General features: G+C 33.4%; 2 protein-coding genes across 7 annotated transcripts; both read right to left on the bottom strand.

The window, feature by feature from the left end:
- Positions 1-9,994: 9,994 nt before the first annotated feature.
- Positions 9,995-16,664, bottom strand: LOC102608453 (pentatricopeptide repeat-containing protein At5g12100, mitochondrial). 6 transcript variants are annotated; one of them, XM_052445014.1, is made up of 4 exons: positions 13,945-16,664; positions 12,606-12,728; positions 10,522-10,910; positions 9,995-10,446 (listed from the first exon to the last, which is right to left on the bottom strand). In XM_052445014.1, the coding sequence occupies exon 1, from the start codon at positions 16,563-16,565 to the stop codon at positions 14,151-14,153; it is 2,415 nt and encodes an 804-aa protein (XP_052300974.1). In that variant the 5' UTR covers positions 16,566-16,664; the 3' UTR covers positions 9,995-10,446; positions 10,522-10,910; positions 12,606-12,728; positions 13,945-14,150. The 6 variants fall into 6 exon arrangements, with proteins under 6 accessions (XP_052300974.1, XP_052300973.1, XP_015384814.2 ...); XM_052445013.1 differs by having other exon boundaries at positions 9,995-10,910; XM_015529328.3 differs by lacking the exons at positions 9,995-10,446; positions 10,522-10,910 and adding an exon at positions 11,081-11,599 and having other exon boundaries at positions 12,606-12,763.
- Positions 16,665-21,838: 5,174 nt separating this feature from the next.
- On the bottom strand, positions 21,839-24,225 carry LOC102610313 (GDSL esterase/lipase At1g29670-like). Its single transcript, XM_006465089.4, has 5 exons — positions 23,844-24,225; positions 22,963-23,090; positions 22,630-22,878; positions 22,295-22,538; positions 21,839-22,219 (listed from the first exon to the last, which is right to left on the bottom strand). The coding sequence occupies exons 1-5, from the start codon at positions 24,082-24,084 to the stop codon at positions 21,987-21,989; spliced, it is 1,095 nt and encodes a 364-aa protein (XP_006465152.2). The 5' UTR covers positions 24,085-24,225; the 3' UTR covers positions 21,839-21,986.
- Between the last annotated feature and the right edge of the window lie 255 nt (positions 24,226-24,480).

Here is a 24,480-nt window from a genome sequence, read left to right as displayed (position 1 = left end):
TGTTACTTCTAAAATCCTTTTTTGTTCTCAGTTAAAACTTTTAAAATACCATTTAGAAAATAAAAAAAGAAACAATGCTATTTAGTTATAAGCAGAACATAGAACATTGACCAGAGAGTGATAAAACCACATTCAAAATAATGGAAAAATGAGTATTACTCTCAAATTAAAACTAAGCAAAATCCTCTTGATCATGTTTTAAAATAAATCCAAACTCCCCAACTCTACCATTACTATTTTACTCTTTTACCCCTAATCTTAATCTTAATGCTTGCTAACCATAAAATTTAAATATTTTCGTAATATATATGAATCAATGCTGGTGGCGGTGAACACATATAATGAAAAAAAAAAACATTTTCTTCGGTCCCGTCCTGTGTGGCGAGGTTTATGTTACCGTCATTCCGAATGAATCAAGCTTTTGTTTTTTCTCTATAGCCAACCCATCTACAATTTTATTTATTATGTATTTTTTTTGTATTGCTTGCAAGTAAAGACCGCCTCAGCATAATGACTAGCGTTAAAACTTGATATTCACACTCTTGCTTACCCATTAACTAAGTTTTATAATTTATTTGATTTGTTATTTAATATTTGAAACTTAACATCCTAATTAATTATCCATTATATTAAAGAAAGTAAAATTTCTTGATGTAATTTAATTATTTAAGGTATATTGGGTATTTAGGTAGGTTTATAGAGTAAAAATTAATTTTTCAAAGTTTATTTAGTAAACGAATTTAGTGAGTAGTTTGGCAAGTTTAAAGAATCCCATCCTTAAAAACTTTATTTATTTTTCAATAAAAGGGGTTTCATAAAGATATGCATCAGTTTAGGATTGTAGTGGCTAATGAAATAAAGTGCTTCTACTATATAGATGAAATGAGTGATTAAAAAAAAAACTCATTGTTTGGTAAATTGTGTTGTGACTGACTGACTGCTGTGAGTTTAAAAAGTGAAGAATATGTATTTGGTAAATTTTATCACGAATTACTATTTTATTATACAATTACCAAAATAAGCATATGTTTAGATTATCTTTTATCTGTATATTAGAGTTTATGAAAAAATAAGACAGAATTATCATTTTATTAAAATATCAAAGTGGTAATATCAAATTAAAAAAAAGGGTAGTGGCTTATTTAATAAGTTGCTTATAAAAATATAATTCCCTACTTTCTTTTAAAAAATGCTGTTAAAAATGAAAAAAATTATGAAAAAGGGCCTTTTTAAAAAAATATTAAATACTATTTTTGTCTAAACTTATGAAATAAGGTATTTATAGCATTTCTCGCAACACCAAATAGGCCTATATTAAAAAAAATGAACATAATAGATTTAAATGGGGGTGAAAAATGCTTATAAAATAAATCATACAAGAGATACACAATTAGAAATAATGAAGCCAAATTTGAGACGAAAATTAAGAAAATTCAAATCGGATTAAGCTAAAATCATGTTTAGAAAAATAAACCTTGTCGTTGTCCAAAACAAGTTCAGTTTTCATCTAGCTGGTTATTGCTTGCTTTACTTCAATAATGTTATCATAAGAATTATATAAGAATTTTGCAGGCCATATATCTTAAAAACTGATGGTAGGATCTCAATCATAACGTCCAAAAGACAAGATGAGAATGAGAGGGCGGCAGTTAGGCCATATAACACTTCTATAGTGTAGGTGCACTCTTTTTTTTTTTTTTATATAGACATGTTATTAAGTTATATGGTTTAATAGATTCATTTTTTAATATTATTAAATTGTAAGGTTTTATAATATATTGAAAACTAATTCTAATAAACCACATGCCTTAACTACGTGTCTGTATTAAAAAAAAAAATAAGGACACCCACACTTAAGAATGATACGTATGCACATGCGCGCACATATAATCCTTTCACAATACATTGATACATCAATCCCTTCGTTAACATTGATTAAGTCCATAATACACATATAGTTAATTAATTGACGACGCCAGGCTACAATTAATTAGATGGGCAACACAATAAAAGCCCAATACCAAACAAAATCCAGAGCAAGCAGCAGGAATAAGGGAATTAAAAACAATGAAATTATTTGAAACTTCACTCGTCGGGGCTGGGGGATAACTGGTAAGACTTATATATTACCTTGGCCATTTCCTTCTAAATACATTACACTTGAAAGTCAGGATATTCTGGGAGGGAAATAAAAATAAAATTTATGTGCTAAATATTTATGGGATATTATCATTTTACTCCTTAATTTTTCATGGCATGTCACTTTACTTTCAATGTTTTTGACAGTTACTCTCCCTTCTCACGTTTTAATTTTTATTATTTTACCACCAAATCGTTAAAAAAATATAAATTTTAATAAAAATTACAATAAAATTCTATTTACAGATACATCAAAAGTAACCAGGTCACTTATATCAGTTGCTAGCACACTAGCCTAGTGATTGTTCATAGTAAACTATTGATTGGAAATGTAACAAATGAATTATCTATTCCACACCATAAGCATGTGGCAGATCACTTGATTCTAAAAATACTATTCCATGAAAGAGAAGAATGAAAAATTATGATTCGAATGAAAATAATGCTCGAGTAATGAATATTCCTAAGTTATTTGAGTCACTTATTCCAAATGAACTAAGGGAAATCGCTAATTTTCCCCCACTTAAATTAATATGTACTATTTATCCTCTCATAGTTTTCATAATAGTCGATAACCCCTTCCTTCAGTAGCATAATCTTACAGTATTATCTTTTTTTAATATAGTTTATTCTTATTAATTATAAATTAAATAAATCCTATTAATAAAAATTAAAATAAAAAAAATTAAGTACTAAAAATAAGAAATATAATATTTTGGAGTATATAAAAAATTAAAATAGAATATTCTTCCTAAATTTTTTGTTTTTTTAAACTTTTTTCTTATGATAAATAAATATTTTATATTTTCAAGATAAATTATCACTCAAACGACCCATTTACCCCTCTTTTCCTTTAAATTTTTGGTGGTAGGGAGGTTTTAGCTATTATGAAAATTATATGGGTAAGTGGTATATATTAATTTCAATAAGGGAAAAATTAACAATATTCTATGAACTAATACTCCCGGAAGAGAAATATGTCCCATAAGAGATACAGATCCCTAGAGTGGTAGAAGTTCTTGAAGAGACAAAAGTCTCTAGAGTGATGGAAGCCCTCGAGGAGATATTAGCTCCCGAAGAGGCACAAATTTTGAAAAATATGGAAAAGTCCACAAACTATACTAATGCAAAAAGAAATGTGGGATTGTATTGAAATTATCACTGATGGTGTATTTCTCTTCACAGCGGCTGCTGAAATTACAAAATAATTGTGAGTCTAAAGTTGTTGATCAATGTCGACAAAGGAATGATTGGCTTCAATGGAAAGAAGCAATTCAAGTAAAATTGACTATCTAGCCAAATATTAAGTATTTGGACCTACGGTCTAGACACTTGAAGTTGTCAAAGTTGTTGAATACAGATGGGTATTTGCAAGAAAACAAAATGAAAAAGCATAACTAATCACGCAAGGTTTCTCATAAAGACCTAGTATTGATTTTGAGGATGCATATTCTCTAGTGACGATACCATTACGTTTCGATCATTAATTAATTTGTCAATCTTAGAAAGACTTGATATAAATCTCATGGATGTAGTGACAACATATTATAGTGGTCACTTGATACTGATATGTATACAAAAATCCATGAAGGATATAAAAATGCCAGAAGCATAAACTACAACAATCCCTTTATTGATTCAAACAATATGGGTGCATAGAGTACAATCGTTTGAGTGAATATTTAATAAAAGAATTCTATTTGCTATGCGTATTCATAAGAAAATTTGAATATCGATTTGTTATTGCAACAATATCTATTGATGACATAAATTTAATTAGAACTCCTGATGAACTTCTAAAAATTTATGAATATTTTAAAAATGGAAATCGAAAATCAAATTTAGGGAATAAATATTATGTTGGCTTATGGATTGAGCATATAAATTGATAACATATTTCTCCATCAGTCTACCTATGTTTAGAAAAATATGAAAGTGTTTTAACATGGATAATGCTCATCTATTAAGTATTCCTATGGTGGCCCAATCCTTTGATTCTAAAAAGGGTCCATTCTGCTCTAGAGAAGATGACTAAGAGATACTTAATTCAGAAGTACCATATTTAAATGCTATAGGTGCACTACCATATTTAGCTCAAAACACCAGGCCAAACATTGCATTTTCAGTTAACTTAATGGCAAGATTTAACTCTGCACCAACTCAACGACACTGGAATAACATTACATATGTTTTTTGTTATCTTCATAAAATATGGACGTGGGTTTACTTTATTAAAACTAGCCAACACAGAAATTGGGTCTTGTTGGTTATCAGGTTATCTTTTTTATTCTGATAAGACTCGTTCACAGACAAGATATATTTTTACATATAATGATACAACAATTTCATGGTAATCTTCAATGCAAACTTTCGTTCCTACCTCTTCTAACCATTGAGAGATTCTTGCACTAAATTAAGCAAGTAGGGAATGTATATTGTTATGGTCTCTAATCCATTATATTCAGAGCACATGCAATTTAGCTTCTATTATAGGCATTCCAACAACAATATTTGAAGACAATGTAGCTTATTTTGCCCAAGTTAGAAGAGGATACATAAAGGGAGACAAAACCAAACACATCTCACTAATGTTCTTCTACATTAAAGAGCTCCAATAGAATAAAAAAATTAATGTCAAACAAATACACTCCACCAATAATTTTACTGCCTTTTTTACCAAACCTTTTCTTATTTCAACATTTGAGAAGTTAACCTATAGTATTAGCATGCTTCAGCTCAGTTGATTATCAAATTGATATTTGATGTTGTTTTGAATGTTTTTTATACAGTGGAAATATTTTTCTACCACCATTTATGTAAACTCACCCACTTCTAAAAAATATTTAAAACAAGTTCACTATATTTTTAATAAGTACAAATTAACAATAAAATCTTAACAATTAATCAATTATATCATTATTATAAATTTTTAGGTAATTATCCACCGACCACCTAATTTTTTGGACATTTTAAAAAATACTCAAAATATTTTTTTCTTTACAGAAATGCACCTAAAATTTATAAAGTGTTTCAATTATCCACTGTTGTCTTAACTCTATGAAAATCCAACTGATGTCATAGGACTTAAATTGTCATTTTACATAAACCTCAAAAAACAACTTCGTTCACCATTGCTAATCTGGGGCTGCGCTTTGGATGGAATTTGGATCCAATCCGAAAGTTTGATCAAATTGCATAGTTAAAAAATTAAAAATGAAAATGAAAATATAAATATAATATTTCCTTCAAATTGAAACAATTGAATAGTGAGTGGACACATCAACCTTAACTGCTGCAAGGCTCTCTCTATCCCATGCCTATCTCTCCAACCACCACCCTTCTTTCATTTTTCTCTCACTGAAATACAGTGAGTCAAAACACACCGCCACCGCCGCCATACTCATGCATTCAAAATTTTCGCCAACCATCAGTGTTCTCTAACTATGGCAAGCCGGCAATCTTTCATACTTTTTTTTTTTTTGCCTCTTGTTGGTTATAGCAACTATTGAGTTAGGGTTTGGAATATTTTCCTCCAATTAAATTAAGGATCTTGAAACTTCAATTGATTGGCTACATTCAGGCCGTTTGTAACTCCAAACATATGTATGATTGCAAGTTTGGCTGAATTAGATGCTGCATTAAATTTTTATCGTTTAGTTGGTAAAGTAAATTGCTTGCCACCATTTTTTAAATTTTTTTACGATTTCAATTTGGTATATATAGATTTTTATCTAAGTTATATAAATTTTACTTTATTTTATTTCAGTTATAAAAATAATTAAGTTTGTTTTGTAATCTTTCATCTTTTTTTTGTCATTTACTTGGGGAAAAATAGTTGTTTTATGTTTAAGGGTAAATTTGTCATTTCATGAATATTATGTTAATATGTCTAACAAATTTAAGACAGCAATGGACAACTGAAATACTTTGTAAACTTTAGGTGGATTTTTGCCCAAAAAGAAAAAAAAGATTTGTATATTTTTGAAAAAGTCAGAAAAATTTGGTGGTTGGTGGATAATTACCTAATTTTTTTCTTACTAAGGTTTCTTTGACCATCTTTAATTATTTTACTTCAAAATAAAATATATTTAACTATCTTGACCAAATTACCATGTTTCAAATGCTCCTGGAAATTCTTGCTCCCATTGGACCATTTGTATCTATATGCATTAGGATCCCGATTCATGAATAGAAATATATGTTCTTGTATCTAATAGTTTAGATATTTAATTTAACCTATAATCCAATATTTTTAGATTAAATCTAATGATTTTTCAACACCCTCTATGTAAATGACATAAATTTAGCAGTTTGATAAATTATATAAGTATTATACCATAAAGACATTATGTTAGTTTAATTATAATAAATTAGTAAATCATACTATTAAAGTAATGTTGACACATAATTTAGAAAAAAAAATGAATTTTGTATAAACGTTTTATGAAAAAAAGATTGAAGTTAAAGTAAATTTTTGGTACTTTACCATATAAGATAGAATAAATAATTTAAACTTAGACTAAGGTAATTTTAGTACTCAAATAAAATAAAAAAAATTGAGTTCCAAAAAATAAATTAAGTAGATTTTTCTATAATTCTTCTTTATTTATTACTTTAAAATTTTATGCATCGTTTGAATTATTCTCTAGATTAGGTAGGATTCAAACCCAAAAAAAAAAAAAAAAAAAAGTTTCGGTGGAAATGTCCCATTTTTTTCACTATTTTATAAGAGTCTAGTTCATTATAAAAATGGTACAAAACGCCACATGTTTCATTATTTTATCACGTTTCTATAACACTAGTTCAGTTTCCACCGTACAATGCGTACATGTAAATAGTAATCACATGCTCTTGATATATCGAGCGCGGCACAAGTCCCATTATTTTTGTTTGGAATTAGGAATTTTATCTGAGAACAATTCCAGGGGATTGTGAGATAGTTTAATAAGATTCCATCGTGTCATGTGATGGAGTAGTGAATTTTATCATAAGATTAACAGTAGATCTTATAGTGAGACCACTAAATTTAATATTAAAAATATCAATTAATTTTATTGTGAAATTCAATGTTTTACCAAATGATAGAATTCATAAGACAACCATACACACAAATATTTTACAATTTATGTAAGGGTGCTTTTGCAATTGAGGTTGACCAGCTGTAATTTAAAAAATACAACACTAAAGTGTTTGGTAAACACTAGTTGTGGCAGCTTAGAGGGTAAAAGCTCATGTAGTCCCTGTATTTTAAAATTAGTGTCCATTTAGTCCATTTATTTTTAAAAATACATCGAAACATCTCTGTCGTTAAAGTATTGATACCCCTACCGTTACTTTTTATTTCATTTGGCTTACTTTTACAATATTATCCCTTTATAATAATTTTTTTTGGACATTAATAAAAAGAAAATAATTAAATTACTAATTTAATCCTAAAAAATAAAAAAAAAATTATATTAATTTTTTTGCAAGCACCATTTGCACACTTGGTAGTTTGCATACAATTTTTGACAATTAAAAATTAATATTTTTTTTTATTTTTTAGGGTTAAATTGATAATATAATTATTTTCTTTTTATTAATGTCCAAACAAAAAATTATTATAAAAGGATAATATTATAAAAGTAAGCAAAAAAAATAAAAAGTAATGGTAGGGGTATCAATACTTTAACGGCAGGGATGTTTCGAGGTATTTTTAAAAATAAAAGGACTAAATGGACACTAATCTTAAAATACATGGACTAAATGAGTTTTTACCCGTAGCTTAGAAGATATGTTAATATGATTTTTCACTTGTATAATGAAAAATTTATTATATTTTAATAATTTTATCAAAACTATTATTTAAAATTTACATTTACTATATATTACTAACTTTTGTTTCATAATTACAATTTTTATTTTTCCACAGCAGCTGTTCAGTCTCTATTTGGCAAAGGCCGCCTGGATTTTTTTATTGCATGAAAAAAAGGTAACTTAAAAGTTACAATATTTCAATCTCAAACACACTCTAAATCACTATGCCCACTCTAGTTAATTTGCAGCTTGGCACGTACTTTTCTCCTTTATTTGACAATTTTTTCTTTGTTTTCAAGTATTGTCCAAAAGGGCTTCAGCGGCATTGATTTATTGGCTTCTGTTAAGATTTTAGAAATTTAACATATCCAATCATATTTTGAAATCTTATCTTCAATTATCCGTACATTTGGCTGTGCGGCGTTTTTTAAATCTTAATTTTGTCACGTTCATATTTACAACTGTGCACGATTTAAAACTTTAAACTTAAGGGTAATTTCGCATCAGCCCTAGTTGTTTGGACATTTTGCACCGTGCACCCACATCTTTCAACCATGTGCACCATAGTTTGGTAATAATTAGCGTATCTTTCTTTATTATTGGGGTTTGTTTGTTTTGGTGGGATTATCGGAACTATTTTGTGATGTACTGATGATTGTCTCTGATTTTCTTTTTTCACATTGAAATCATGCTTTGTCTCTCATTTTATAGTTTACTGGTTTTACAATCTTGTTATGATAAGGAAATCCAAATATAATTTAAAAAATATAAAGATAAATATTTATTATAACAAATTTTTATTTCTTGATGTAAATTTTATAAGTTATAAGCAGTATTTTAGTACTCACATTTTTTAGTATTTCAAGCTAGGGGAGTATGGTCTTTTTAAGTTAATAATAGCCTAAATAGTTAGAATTAATTAATTTTTTAACAGAAATAGGGGTACGGTGCACATGGTCGAAAGATATGGGTGTACGATGTAAAATGTTGAAATAATTGGGGGCTGAACCTAAATTACCCTAAATTTAATAAAAAAAATTATTGTTCTGAAAAAGAAACCAAACGGATGGTTCCATTTTTAAAAGCAATCGGTTCATATGAAAAAAAAAATTCAAAAATCTAACAATACAAAGGAAATTATGATTTAAAACCCAAAAAAACCAAACAAATTCGGATTCGAAATATTATTTCTAAAAAAATCGATGATTCAGCTCGATTCGGAACTGAAACGAATTGTTGCTCACCCCTACTAATCATAACTATGTATTTTTTCTTAATACAAGGTTGGATTATAGCATAAAATTCCAAAATTAAGGAAATGGTGTTGTCATTGATGTGGTACTACCGTATCGATTGAAACTGAAATACAAAGACATCGAGCATTACTCTTTTTCAGTTTTTGAAGTAATTGACAGCAACACTTTCATTTTTACATGTGATTGATGCCAATCAATGAGGCCCTATCCTTCTCATTCTCTAACCATCAGCAATTTCTTTTTTTTTTTTCTTTTTTTTTTCAAAAGTGATATTATCTATAATACTTCTTTCTTATTTTTATTATTCACATATATATACACATACTTCTAAGTTTCTTTGGCAAGGGCAAGGAAGCGTTAATAGTGGCATCTCTTACTAATGATTTTGATCTTGTACTTCAAATGGGTTAATGGAGCAGAGCAAGTGCCACGTTACTTCATTTTTGGAGATTCATTGTTTGACAATGGCAATAATAATGCTCTTCCAGCAAAGGCTAAAGCGAACTACCCTCCATATGGAATTAATTTTCCTGAAGGCCCAACTGGAAGATTTTCAAGTGGTCTAAACATTGTAGATGCTATAGGTATATATAACATAATAGAGTCATAGCATCTTATTCTTTCTCTTTATTACATACAGATTCATGGAGCAAATCATTTTATTTAAAAACTTCTTGTTGCAGCTCAACTTCTAGACGGTTTCATTCCACCTTTTGCAAGTGCAAGAGGTGAAAACATTCTCCAAGGTTTAAATTATGCCTCCGGAGGAGCAGGAATTCGAGATGAAACTGCACGACAAGACCTAGCAATTCAAACGCTTAACACTCCACTATAGTTTACGACAGGAATCTGAACAATTTGATGATATATTTTCCCCATATCGCTGATTCGGAGAATACTAACAAGAAATAGAAAATCAACTGCAGAATATCTGAGCAAATGCGTATACACAGTTGGAATGGGCAACTACGATTACATTAAGAATTACTTCTTGCCTCAGATTTGTCCCACGAGTCACGTTTATGCACCAGAGCAATATGCAACTGTTCTTGTTCGACAATATTCTCAGCAATTAAAGCTCCTTTCCTCTTCTCCTTCCGTTCTGCAAATGTAAATAACAAGGTCTGCATTTCTTGTTTCTTCGAATTAACTTCTAATCTTTTTTGGTACTAGATTTTGTACCACTTGGGAGCAAGGAAGATAGCAGTATTCAGATTAGGTCTTATCGGCTGTACTCCAGGCAGTGTTGCCGTGTCTGGAACCAGTAATAGTTATGTATGAGTAGATTTCATAAACATGGCAGTCCAGGTTTTCAATAAAAAGCTCATACCACTTATAGGTGAACTCAACAACAATCTCCAGGATGCCAAGTTATATACGTGGACATTTTCAATATATCTTCCACTCCAACACCTGTTATAAAAGTTGAACTTTCACCATCAGAAAAGAACATCAGAATTATAAATGATCGGTGATTGATGTCCATTTCAGACGATTCGGTGATCAACACTCCTTGCTGTGAAGTAGGGAATTTAAGGATGAATAAACGGTGTTTCAACTTGCATTCCTTTCAGTACTTCATGTCCAAATAGAGATGAGTACATAATCTGGGATGCAAAGCCTCCAACTGAGGTTGCCAATATTGTCCTTGCTGGAAGCTGATACAGTGCTCAACTTCCTTAGGATACATACCCGACTGATATTCATCACCTTGCTCAGCTGTTGCACCACATAGCACAAATAAGAATAATTGGATTCTCAAAGGGGCCACCATTATCAATTCGGTACCATTTTGGAAATTGATCTAAAGATGGTACTTTTGTCATATGAAACTTCGGGGTATGAATAATCATAACTTCCATACGATTTGAATAAAATTTCAACAGAAATTACTTTTCAATCCCATCTACTGGCAATGGCATTAACTTTAACTTGTCAGGATGATCAAGCTTATTCCATTGTTTCTATCACGATAAATGGCCAAAATACACCCAAGTCACCAAATAGATCACCAGAATTGTACAAAGGACCATGTACAATTGAACATCATCATGAAGAATACAATAGTTTGCAAAATATGATATATGAAATATTGGATTTTTCAAAGGCAATGTCAGAGCAGATTCAGCAGTAGAGATAAGCTATACCAAGTCTAATAAATGAAGTCTGTCAGCATAGAAACAAATGAAAAAGAAAGGTCAGACAAGAATGAGTGGTCAGTTGAAAAAAATCTATGCCTGTTTCAAATCCTCAATTGAGGTCTCTGGAATGCTCTTGTGGCCATGTTAACCTTGATAACATCCCCAATTTTGTCCTCTGGCAATCCGTTTGTTTACTCTTCCGGGCTCTAAAGGCCACAAAGGTTAGTCCATTTTGTAACATGACATACACAGATGCAGAAACACAACCTGAAAATAGATCGATCTCAAAGAGGTGAATGAGAGTTGAGGACATTTTAAGGAAGGAAAAGTTAAAGCATGAATTACACTAACACTAGTTAACTTTTACCAGCCTAGGTAGGAGTATTCTGCAGAGAAGAGTGTTGTCTGCAAATTATTAAATGCACCCAAGCCATTGAACTAATCAATAAGCATTTTTTAAGTTCTCTTCCTGGAAGCTGGGCCACTTGCTTCCTTCGGAGTCAGTTTACCCAGAAATTTTTGTTTGCATGACAAATAACTGATAAAGAAGCCAGTTACCAGACTAAAAGGGTTTAATTAGAGTTTATTCTCATTATTTTGTGTTTGTGTGTGCGTGCTGGGTTCGATTCATATTATTTGGTCACACACTTACATACATGCCTTTTGAACTGACGAAAAGATCACACAATCACATGATCAGAGAAACAAACAATGACACAATCACATGACAAGATAAACAAACTTCGAAGAATGTCTGGATTCCAACCACATTGACGAGGGTAATTATAGAACATATAAAAACAGCTCCGAACACCCCAACTTCAGAGACCAGAGAGTTGCCAGTGATTAACAAACTCGGTTTGTCCTAAGTTTACTCCACCATTTTTGTTAAGAGGTCAGGATGACAACAAACAAGAACTAAGCATTTCATTGGTAGTACATTTAAAATATCTAAACAACTAATTATTCTTATCAACAGAAGCAATAAGCAAAAGAGCGTCAGCAATTTGCTTGATCTGTTTCTTCTTGGCCGGTGAGTGTGTTTAAGAATGGTTGCAGTTCAAACACTGAAGGTCTTACTAAGTTTGTACAGCATTAAAGAAAATGATATAATACAATCAGATGGTAAACATCCCAAGTTGAGCAATACTTGTGCATCTTCAAAATTAACCAAAAGATGGTAACAATTATGTTCTTTGATGGTTTTCTAAATGAATGAATTACTTTCAAAACGGAATATAATCCTACTCAAATAAGAATGATTATAAGGTACCTTTGGACAACCAAGATAGATTGCAATCTTCAAGCTTTTGGTACTAGCTTGGTCAGACAAATCCACGTCCTCCACAGCAGTACTATCTTGTCATCCCCACAGCCAACACAAAGAGCAGCATTCCTGAATACCCACACCCTTAACAATCTCATAAATTACTTAACAACAAAAAAAATTTGGATCACTACAAAGTTGTGTTAAGAAAGTAAAATTTACATCTTCATGTTACTCCAATCAGTGTTGGCCTTTGGCAAATGGCATATTGATTAGCATAAATGTTCACATGAAATTATCAATCTACAGTGGAAACTAAAAGATGCAAGGTGGAGGACCCCACTTCTTGCTCTAGAGTAAAAATTGCAATATAATGAAATTTCAAGCATTCTATTCATCAAGCACCAATCTGAGTTCTCAGAAAAGCAGTTTGAAATCTACAAGCATATCACCAGTTTAGCTAACATTGATTTTTAAGACACTTAATATCATATCAACAATAATAACGGAGAAGAATTGGATAATGCATGTGTTAGTATAGATAGACAGCTAGATGGTGACGGTTACATCATGTCCATATTAAAATTACATATGGCATGAGGGTTGTCTGAGATAATCCCAAAAATCTAGCACTTCCTTACAAAGTAAATTCGAGTGGATTAGAAGCTACTTCAGCGAAATGTGTTATTGCTTTTCGTACCGATCTTATTGGCTAGTCAATGTTTCACTTTCTGCTCTTTTATAGGTAACAGCAAGTGTTGATTGTCATAATCAATAAATTACTTTTTCTGTTAGATCATTGCACGGAGTTGAATGACCTATGTATTCATGGCGATTTACACTTTTTATTGACCTCTAGTTTCTTCTGCACTTCAATCATGTGCCACTCTCCTATAACCACATGAGACAATAACTTAGTATTCCAGAACATTCCTAACAAAACTAAAATTTGTTCCTAAAATTTTTTAACCTTTTATCTAATGACCATGTAAATAATAAAGTTACTCATTAGATAAAAATTTAGTCCTCCCCAATGTCTCAGAGAAATGAAGATTATTATGTGATGCCATCAGGTGAAATTGGTTTAGGTTGTGAGGTTCCATAAATAAACACCAATAAAACATGAAAAAAAAAATGTCAATAACTGGCCAGTGAGGAATGGGACCTGATAGATTCAACAATCAGGACCAACTTCGTCCTCAATCGACCCACATACAGTTTTGTATACAAAATGTTACAATTATATACACACAGAGAGAGAAAGAGAGGTATGTACCAAATCATAAACGGTAAAGATCAGTGAGCCAATAAATTCAATTGTATAATTAAGCAAGGCAATTTATACCTAGTTTCCAGACTCGCGAAACCAGAGCTAATGATGGGTTGCAAACAAAGAAAGAATGGTGTGCCAGATGCCATCAGACCATGGCTGGAAATCAGCATCAATATAGCTCCCTAGTTACAGCACTTAACATGGCTGCTTTTCTTGCTTTCCTTGAGATCTTAATCAATTGACGAACTGAACACTTAATCAAACCAAACATCACTTTTCTACATTTTAGCAACTGCAGATTGATCCTCATTAGTCCAAGCATCCTTTCCTACAATGCTGATTTCGGAGCATAAAATCTGGGCCTCTTTCAACTTCCCCTCTTGTTTGAGGCCATTTGTTAGCTCATTGTAAATACAGAAACTGGGAATGAAACCATTTTCAAACATTTCACGGTACCAAATGTATGCTCCACCAAAATCCTTAAGGTTGCAGTATCCCTTTACCAGTATGTTGTAGGTATCCGCTTTAGGAATCAATCCTTTGACCTTCATGTCATTGACAAGCTCTTTTACCTTGGACAACTTGCCTTCTCTTAAGTGCCCAAAAATCAAGCTATTGTAGGTCATCTTGTCAGGACGAATTCCCTGGTCCACCATCTCACTATGCAATACAAGTGCCTTCTGGACATCTCCATGCTCTGCATAACAGTGAATGAGTGCATTATACACCAGTAGATCAGGAACCAAATTGATCTGTAACATTTCATTGAATAATTTCTCTACAGCCACTATTCCTTCCCTGATACATCCACTAAGTAGAGGATGATAAGTCCTCAAACTAGGTTTGATGCCCAACTTCTTCATATTTTCATACAGCTCGAGACATTTTTGGGAGCTTCCTAGACTGGAATATCCAGAGATCAGTGAGTTATATGTAATCACATCAGGATTAAGACCACTACTTGTTATTTGGGGGAGCATGTCTTCAGCTTCCATTACCCTTCCCTTTTTGCAAAGCCCATTAATGAGGGCATTAAAAGTTACAAGTGTTGGACCCATTTCCCTTTTCACCATCTCATCAAAAAACTTGAAAGCATCTTTAATCCTCCCCATTGTGCAGCTACCATCAATGAGCATATTATATATTTGAGCGTTAGGAAGAACACCTCTATTTTCCATATCCTTGAGGACTATTTCAGCTTCAAGAAGCTTACAGTCTTTGCATAACCAGTTTATGAGAGAACCATAGCTTACAACATTAGGCTTCGTCCCACTATTTTCCATTTCTTCAAGAATCTGAAAGCACTTATCAAAATGGCCCATTCTTCCATACCCATCAATTAGGGTGTTATTTGTCTTAACATTTGGAGAAATGCCCTTCTCCAACATTCTCTTTACCCATTCCTCCGCCTTATCCATCTCTCCCAATTCACAAAACTTGTCAATCAAAGTATTGAAAGTAATGCAATTTGGAGCCAACCCATGATTTTCCATTTGTTGAATAGCCAACATAGCTCTGTTCAAGTCACCTGTTCGACAATATCCACTCACAATTGTGTTAAACATAACTTCGTCAGGAACAAGCCCATTTTCTATTTCTTTCCCAACAATCTCCTCCGCAATTTCCACCTTCCCTTCTTTGCATAATGCATTCAACAAAATGCTACAAGTATAACTATTAATCCTAAATCCTCTCCCACTCAATTCTTCGTACAAAGCCATCACACCCTCCCCATCCCCACACTTGGAATACCCATCAAAAAGCATGCTATAAGTAAACCCATCAGGGTCAAACCCATGAACTTCCATTTCCTTACATACGCTCTTTGCCTCCTCCATCCTCTTCGCCTTACAAAGCCCACCGAGTAATGAATTAAACATAACCAAACTCACCTCCACCTTGTCCCTCTTCATCCTTTCTCTCAAAGTACTAACCTTTTCAAACTCCCCAACTTTACAATACCCATCAACCAACGTATTATAAGTAACCCTCGTCGGCACCAACTTCTGCTGACACATTTCATCAAACAGCTTCTCTGCATCCCTAATTTTCTTCTCTTTGCAAAACCCACTAATCAAATTGTTATAAACAAACACATTAGGCCTAGTCCTACTCTTCTCCATCCCATCAAAAATCTCACAAGCCCTCTTCAAATCACCAATCTTCACCGCGGCTTGAACCGCTTTACCATACGTAAACTTATCAGGCCTAAACCCCATGCAAACAATCTCATCAAACAAATCAAGAGCCCTATCATACTGATTACAGCTCACCAAACATTCAAGCAAGACATTAATGGAATCCAAAGAGAGACGCGTACCGTCGGCTTTGGTCGAAGCGTAAAGCTGCAGGGCATCGCTGGGAAGCTTTGCGGATGATAGAATCGACAGGAGGATGTTGGCGAAGGTGGGTTTGTAGTAAGGCGAGGAGACGGAGAAAAGAGAGAAGAGCTCGTGGGGCGAAGTGAAAGGTGAAGCGTTTGATAAGACGATGGATTTGATGAGTCTCTGAGCGGCTTCTGGGCGGTTCTTCTGGAAGAGGATTCGGATTTTCCGTACTTGCTCATTGCGCTCTTGGTCTCCGTGGCTGTTGTGGTTGCTGTTTGATGATTGTGTGCAGAGGGAACGAGAAAGAGAAAGAGAGGGAGGGAAAATGGGCCGGAATTTGAGAGGATGACGCAGTTGCCTTGCCATCGGCTTCTCGCTAGCGTTGCTCGTTTCAGTTTTGCCTAAAACCCTTTGCTTTCGACTAACAAATGAGAGAAACTTAAACCTCTCAGTCTTACATTTAAGAATATTATAATATTAGAAAAACGCTCATGGACAAAACATTCAAGTAAGTGCGTGCTTCGTTCTCTTAAAGTACATTAAACTCATTTTACGTCCGAATATTTGAACTATACTATTACAAAGCGTTTAGTAGACTTTTTATTGTAAATATTAGCAGTAGGTTCAAATGTAATTTGGAAAAATAATATTAGTAGTTGATTGTGATGGGATTAAAGGAAAACTATAATACTACATCTATAATTATTTCAATTTTTTTTTTACAAAATTACAAATATCATGTAAGGTTAGATTATATTCTGTGATGATAAAACCAAAAATGTAAATAAAATAATTAAAATAAAGTGAAAAAGGACATGAGTCTCTTTACAAGTGTATGCTAAATGTGCCTATACGCATCATATGCCAAATAATTCGGTTCCTTTGATTTACCCCTTTTTTAAATAAGTTTAGCTTATATTTTTTAGTGTGTTTATTAGTTACACAATAAAATGCTCACTACATCTCAATTACCGGTCATCCACAGTCTATTTTCAATATTGGGAGAGAAAAAAAATGTGCGAAATTTTATTTTTAAGTATTTAAATGGGCAACAAATAATATGTTGGAATTTCATCTTTTAATCTACCTAATTGTATCTGTCCCCATTGTAAGAAAATAATATTATACCATCTACTAATAATTCTATTTAAAAACTCATTACTTCGTCACTCAATAAAAGTATTGAACCATCCCACCACCTGAGGGCTAGGCATTGGACGGTCTTATTCAAGTTTCACACAAAAGGGTGTTGGTGAAGTACAACTTGATTTGTTGGGCTTGGACTCTCTGGAAAGGTTGTTCCACTTTCCAAGATAGATTCAGGACAAGAGGGCATATTGCCTAAAGCAACTGCGACCAATTCTCAAACACACTCATAAGCCAAGAAGAAAACAACATCAAGCAAATTGCTGACTATCTTTTGCTTATGGCTTCTGTTGATAAGAATAATTAATTGTTTAGATATTTTGAATGTACTACTGATGAATTGCCGAGTTCTTGTTTGCTGTCATCTTGACCTCTCAACGAAAATGGTGATGGAATAAACTTAGTTTGTTAATCGCTAGCAACTCTCTGGTCTCTGAAGTTGGGATTTTGTGAGCTGATTTTATGTGTTCTATAGTTGCCCTTGTCAAGGAAGAAATCAAGACTCACGCCATTGATTTTTTCTCTAGACTTTTCACTCGTGATGATGAAGAGGTCTGAATTTACTCCATTGCAAATGCCTTTCCAAAGATCGATGAAGACAGAATAGCTGATCTTTGTAGAGCTATCCAGAGTGAGGAAATAAAAGCTACTATTTTCGGAATGAAACCTTTAAAGGCTCTAGGAATTGATGTGCTCCATGCTCTCTTCTATCAGGCACAATGGAAAGTGGTTGGTGTTTCAGTTTGTGACCTTGTGAGTAATATTGTTAAAGGGAATCCCCTTCCTTCAGAACTGAACAAGACTTATTGTCCTTATCCCGTAAGCCTTTGTCCAGTTCTGTACAAAACAATCACAAAAATTTTGGCAAACCGGCTAAAGGAGATTTTACCTGACTTAATTGGTCCAACTTAGACTAGTTTCATCCTCGGAAGACATATCACGGAAAATATTGTCATGGCGCAAGAAATCATCTACACAATGAAAACTAAAAGGGGTAAAACTAGGCAAATGACTATCAAAGTCGACCTTGAGAAGGCTTATGACAGGCTTTGGTGGGATTTTATCCATGATATTCGTAAAGATGTTGGGCTGCCTCAGGAGTTTATTTGAATTACAATGGAATGCATCACCACGGCTAGAATGCAAATTTTATGGGAAGGGGAGCTCACTGATGAATTCACTTCTTCTAGAGGCATTCGACAGGGAGACCCTCTTTGTATTGAACGCCTTAGTCATGGAATTAATTAGGCAGTGGCTGACGGAAGATGGTGACCCATACGCCTTTCGTGTAATGGTGTTCCTCTAACACTTTTTTTTTTTTTTTTTTGGCAGATGATTTGCTCCTTCTTGCTAAGGCTTCTTGTAATCAAGCCCAAGTTATAAATAATGTGCTTGACAGTTTCTGTAGCAGTTCATGGGAGATAGCTAGCAAACAGGAGACTGTGTTTTTTTTTCTCCAAGAATGTTAGAAAGGCTATGGCAAGGAAAATAAGCGAGTCATTAGGTTTGAAAATCTTGGCAAATATCTCGGAATGTCGCTGCTTCACAACAAAGTTACCAAAGCTACTTATCAAGAGATTGTGGACAATGTTGATAAAAAGCTGTAAGGGTGGAGCTCAATGCACCTTTCTTTATCTTGAAGAATTACTCTGGCTCAATCAATTATTCAAGCGATTCCTATTTTTGCAATGCAAACAACAAAGATTCCAAAGGGAGTGTTAGACAAAATTGATCGGATCTCTCGGAGATTCATCTGGGGAGGAAATAATGAAGGCCGTAAACTTAATCTGGTTAATTAGAAATAGTTTGTACACCAAAATCTGGAAGTGGTCTTGGCTTGAAGAATCTTTCTGACATGAACAATGCTCTGCCTATGAAAATTGGAAAGAATATGTTGGCTTCTCTTCACAGTTTATGAATTCAGGTTCTGAGATCTAAATATGGGCTTTTCTCAGACTCTATTCCTATAACTATTGATAACAAGTATAATTCTTATCTTTGGAGAAGCATAAGCAGAATCTGGGATTATATGTTACAGGGCATGAGATGGTCGATTGGAGATGGGAATAAAATTAACTTCTGGCATCAGTGTTGGGTTTCAGAAGAAATAATTATTGCAGATCATATTACAAACCCAATCCCAGATGAGTTAATAAATAAATGAGTTGCTGATTTTGTGGACGCTGAGGGGCAGTGGAACTTGGACATGATTAGTGCTTTTCTCCCCAGTCAAATTCTTCTCCAAATTACAGCGATCAAGCCCCCTTCTGACGGCAAATGCGACAACCTCCTTTATTGGGCTCACTCCAAAACGGGCAAGTTCACATCTAAATCAGCTTACTTTTTCTGAATAATTCCAAGTGTAACAAAGATGTTCATTTTTGGAAATTAATTTGGCAATGGAAAGGTCCCCAACTAGTTAGAATTTTTTTATGGTTGGTGATGCTTGCTAAATTAAAACTAGAGAGGAGCTTTTTAAGAGGCATATTCTGGACAAAATGAATTGTGAAAGATGTGGCCATAAGAGAGAAGACGTGATGCATGCACTTAGGGACTGTTTTTTTTGCAAGGAGAATATGGAATTGTTTGATTCCAGTAAGCTTCAGACATTATTTTTTCTCCTTTAATCTTTGTGATTGGCTCTCTTTCAATTTGGGAAAGAGTGGTATCAATGAAGTTGTGGATGAGTGGGCCTGTTTATTTGGTGTGGCTAGCTGGAAAATTTGGTTTTGGTGCAATCAGTTTCTTTTCTCCCAGAATTCCCCTTGCTACACTCAGATTGTTACTGAAATAAAATCTTGGGTACAGGACATTCAAAATGTACGATCAACTCTAAGTTTAGGTCAGAGCAATGGGATCATCAAAGATATTGGCTGGCAGGCTCCCTCTGAATCGTTTTTCAAATTAAATACTGATGGATCACGGTTAAAGAATGGTTTAGCTAGCGCTGGTAGCTTGGTTAAGGATTGCTCTGGCAAGTGGCAGTTTGGCTTTGGCATGAAAATTGGTTTTGGATCGATGAATACTGCAGAGCTTTGGGGTCTCTTTCAAGGCCTTAATATTGCTTGGGACCGTGGCATTCGTTATTTGATTGAAGAGGTGGATAGCCAATGTGTTTCCCAACTTATTTCCTTCATTATTTTGATGCCTAATGCACACTTTTCTCACATAATTGCCATCAAGGAAGTGATGAACAGACAACGGTTTATTACCATAAAAAAATATATATCGTGAACCCAATTTTGCTGCAGATTGCATGGCAAAACTTGCCGGTTCCCTACCTCTTGGTCTTCATGTCTTTGAACCCCCCTGAGGGGCTGGGTTATTGCTTATGTAATGATACGTATGGGAGCTCTGTTTCCCATTCTGTTCTAACCTAATTTTTACTAGGCTCCAAAATATCAAAAAAAAAAGGTTGCCCTTGTCAGTGCGATTGGAACCCGGAGGATCACATTCTTAGGAAGTTTGTTTATCTTATCATGTGACTCTGATTGTTTGTTTCTCTTATCATATGATTGTGTGATCTTGTCATCAGTTGAGATAGCATTTATATTTGTGTTTAATTGCGTGACCAAATAATATGAATCAAACCCAGCACACGCACACACACACACACAAAATAGTGAGACTAAACTCTAATTAACCCTTTTAGTCTGATAGGTAGCTTCTTTTTTCAGTTATTTGTCATGTAAAAAAAAATTGCTGGGTGAACTGACTCCTAAGGAAGCAAGTGCCCCCAGCTTACAGGGAGAGAATTAAAAAATGGTTATTGATAAGTTCAATAGCTGGGGTGCATTTAATAATTTGCAGGCAACACTCTTCTTTGCAGAATACTCCTACCTAGGATGGTAAAGGTTAATTAGTGTTAGTTGAATACATGCTTTCACTTTTTCCTCCTTAAAATGTCCTCAAGTCTCATTCACCTCTTTGGGATCGATCTATTTTCAGATTGTGTTTCTGAATCCTGTGGACGTCATGTTACAGAACAAGACTAATCTTGATGGCCTTTAGAGGCCGGTAGAGTAAACAAAAGTATTGTCAGAGGAGAATTTGACGATGATATCAAAGTTAACATGGCCAGAAGAGCATTCCAGAGACCTTGATTGAGGTTTCGCAGCAGCTATAGACTTTTTTCATCTGTACACTCACTCTTGTCTGACCTCACTTTTTCGTTTGTTTTATACCGACAGACTTCGTTTATTAGACTTGGGTATTGCTTATCTCTGCTGCTATATCTGCCCTGACATTGCCTTTGAAAAATCCAATATTTCATATATCCCATTGTGCAAACTATTGTATTCTTCATGATGGTGTTCAGTTGTACATTATTCTTTGTACCATTATGATGATCTATTTGTTGACTTGGGTGTATTTTGGCAATTTATCGTGATACAGTCAATGGATTAACCTTAGTCATCTTGACAAGTAAGTTAAACTTAACTCCATTGCCTGCTGATGGGAATGAAAAATAATTTCTACTGATGTTTCATTCAAATCATTAGGAGGTTATACTTATCCAGTACTCCATTGAAGTTTCACTACAACAAAAGTATCATCTTTGCATCAATTTGAAAAATGGTACCGAATTGATAATGATGGTCCCTTTGAGAATCCAACTATTCTTACTTGTGATATACAGGACTAGAGTTGAGCAAGGCGACGAATATCAATCGGGTAAGTATCAGAAGGAAGTTGAGCACTGTATGATCTTCCAGCAAGAACAGCATTGGCAACTTCAGTCGGATGCGTTGTATCCCAGAATACGTGCTCACCTCTATTTGGACATGAAGTGCCGAAAGGAGTGCAGGTTGAAACACCTTCATTCATCGTTAAATTCCCTACTTCACAGCAAGGAGTGTTAATCGCCGAATTTCCTGAAATGGACATCAGTCAGCGATCAATTATAATTTTTATGTTCTTTTCTGGTGAGGAAAGCTTAACTTTTATACCAGGTGTTGGAGTAGAAGATATATTGAAAATGTCCACATAGATAAACTTGGCATCCTGGAGATTGTTGTTGAGTTCATCTACAAGTGGTATGAGCTTCTTATTGAAAATCTGGACTGCCATGTTTATGGAATCTACACACATTGAACTATTACTGGTTCCATATATGGCAACACTGCCTGGAGTACAGCCGACGAGACCTAATCCGAATACTGCTATCTTCCTTGCTCCCAATTTGTACAAAATCTAGTACCAAAGAAGATTAGGAGTTAATTCGAAGAAACAGAGAAATGCTTTTTATTTACATTTGCAGAACGGGAGGAGAAGAGGAAAGGACCTTTAATTGCCGAGAATATTGTCGAACAAGAACGGTTGCATATTGCTCTGGTGTATAAACGTGACTCGTAGTATAAAACTGAGGCAACAAATAATTGTTAATGTAGTCGTTGTTGCCCATTCCAACTGTGTATATGCATTTGCTCAGATATTTTGCAGTTGATTTTCTGTCTCTTTTTAGTACTCTCCTAATCCGCGATACTGTTCTTTGGTGATTTAGTAACTGGTGGTTCATACTCCACACGAATCCCTGTGAGAAATATCAGGAAAATATATGATTAAATTGTTCAGATTCCTGGTGTGAGCTATTTTGGAGTGTTAGTGTTTGAATTACTAGGTTGTTTCGTGCAGTTTCATTTAGAATTCCCCCTCCTCCGGAGGCATAATTTACACCTTTGAGAATGTCGTCACCTCTTGCACTTGCATAAGATGGAATGAAACCGCCAAACCCTAGAAGTTGAGCTGCAACCAGAAGTTTTTGATTAAAAAGGGTAAAAGCTCGTTTAGTCCCTATATTTTGAAGTTAGTGCCCGTTTAGTCCCTATATTTTTTAAAATACCTCAAATCATCCCTACCATTAAATTATTGATTTTTGCCATTATCTTTTGTTCCTTTTAACTTATTTTTATAATATTGCCCTATTATAATAATTTTTTAGACATTATTAAAAAGAAAAAAATAACTCTATTATAATAATTTTTTAGACATTATTAAAAAGAAAAAAATAAATTACCAGTTTAACACCAAAAAATAAAATAAAATAAAATAATATATATTAATTTTTGTGGAACACACTCTTGAGTTAAAATATTAAATTTTCTCAAAAAAATGATAATGTAATTTTTTACGATATTAATTTTTTAGACATACGTGAGCTTCTACAAAAATTAATATATACCTTTTTTGTTTTTATTTTATTTTTGAGTTTAATTCGATAATTTAATTTTTTATTAATATCCAAAAAAGAAACATTATTGTAAAAATGTAATATTGTAAAAGCAAGTTAAAAATAATAAAAAATAATGGCATAAGTGTCAATATTTAGTAGCAGGAATGTTTTGAGGTGTTTTTAAAAATACAGGGACTAAATAGACACTAACCTCATAATATAGGGACTAAACAAGCTTTTACCCGATTAAAAATAATTTGCTTCATGAAACTGTATGTGCTAAAGAGAAAGAGGTAGATGATATACACCCTATATATTATATGTACCTATAACATCTGCCATGTTTAGACCATTCGAAAATCTTCCAGTTGGACCTCCAGGAAAATCAATTCCATATGGAGGGTAATTTGCTTTAGCCTTTGTTGGAAGAGCATTATTATTGCCACTATCAAATAATGAATCTCCAAAAATGAAGTAACATGGCACTTGCTCTGCTCCATTAACCCATCTGAAGTGAAAGTTCAAAATCATTACCATCAGATGCCACTGTTTACGCCCTCTTGTCATTAGGGAAAAAAAAGGTGGAAGTACGTTGTTTTTCTTTTTTCAATAGTAAAAATAAGAAAGAAGTATTACAGAGAATATTGCTTTTGAAGATAAAACTTTGCAGATGGTTGAGAATAACCATCAATGGCACCTTACGTTTTGTATGATAACAAGTGGGAATTGGGTACTATTTTATAATAATCAAGTAATAGATAATAAGAAGGATAGGGCATTTATTGGCATTAAATTGATGCCTTCAATCTCATGCAAAAATGAAAGGGTGTTGCTATCAATCACATCAAACATCATAGTGTTCGTTTCACAAACTCTCCATTGATATGGTTGTATCACTTCTAATTTTTTTCTTTTTTAATTTCTTAATGACAACCTGATCCTTAGTTATTGGATTCCATATTA

This window comes from Citrus sinensis, chromosome 7 (genome assembly GCF_022201045.2).
Source record: "Citrus sinensis cultivar Valencia sweet orange chromosome 7, DVS_A1.0, whole genome shotgun sequence".
Lineage (NCBI taxonomy): Eukaryota > Viridiplantae > Streptophyta > Magnoliopsida > Sapindales > Rutaceae > Citrus > Citrus sinensis.
The sequence above is the reverse complement of the archived record's forward strand: the minus strand, read 5'-3'. Positions and strand labels throughout refer to the sequence as shown.

What these genes read in the sequence shown, in the direction of transcription:
- LOC102610313 (XM_006465089.4), bottom strand. Translation starts at nt 24,084, where the DNA reads ATGACAAGAGGGCGTAAACAGTGGCATCTGATGGTAATGATTTTGAAC. An exon ending in AAACATGGCAGATGTTATAG is followed by an intron (nt 23,091 to 23,843) that starts GTACATATAATA and finishes TTCTGGTTGCAG; the next exon opens with CTCAACTTCTAGGGTTTGGC. An exon ending in AATATTCTCGGCAATTAAAG is followed by an intron (nt 22,539 to 22,629) that starts GTCCTTTCCTCT and finishes CTTTGGTACTAG; the next exon opens with ATTTTGTACAAATTGGGAGC.
- LOC102608453 (XM_052445013.1), bottom strand. Translation starts at nt 16,565, where the DNA reads ATGGCAAGGCAACTGCGTCATCCTCTCAAATTCCGGCCCATTTTCCCT.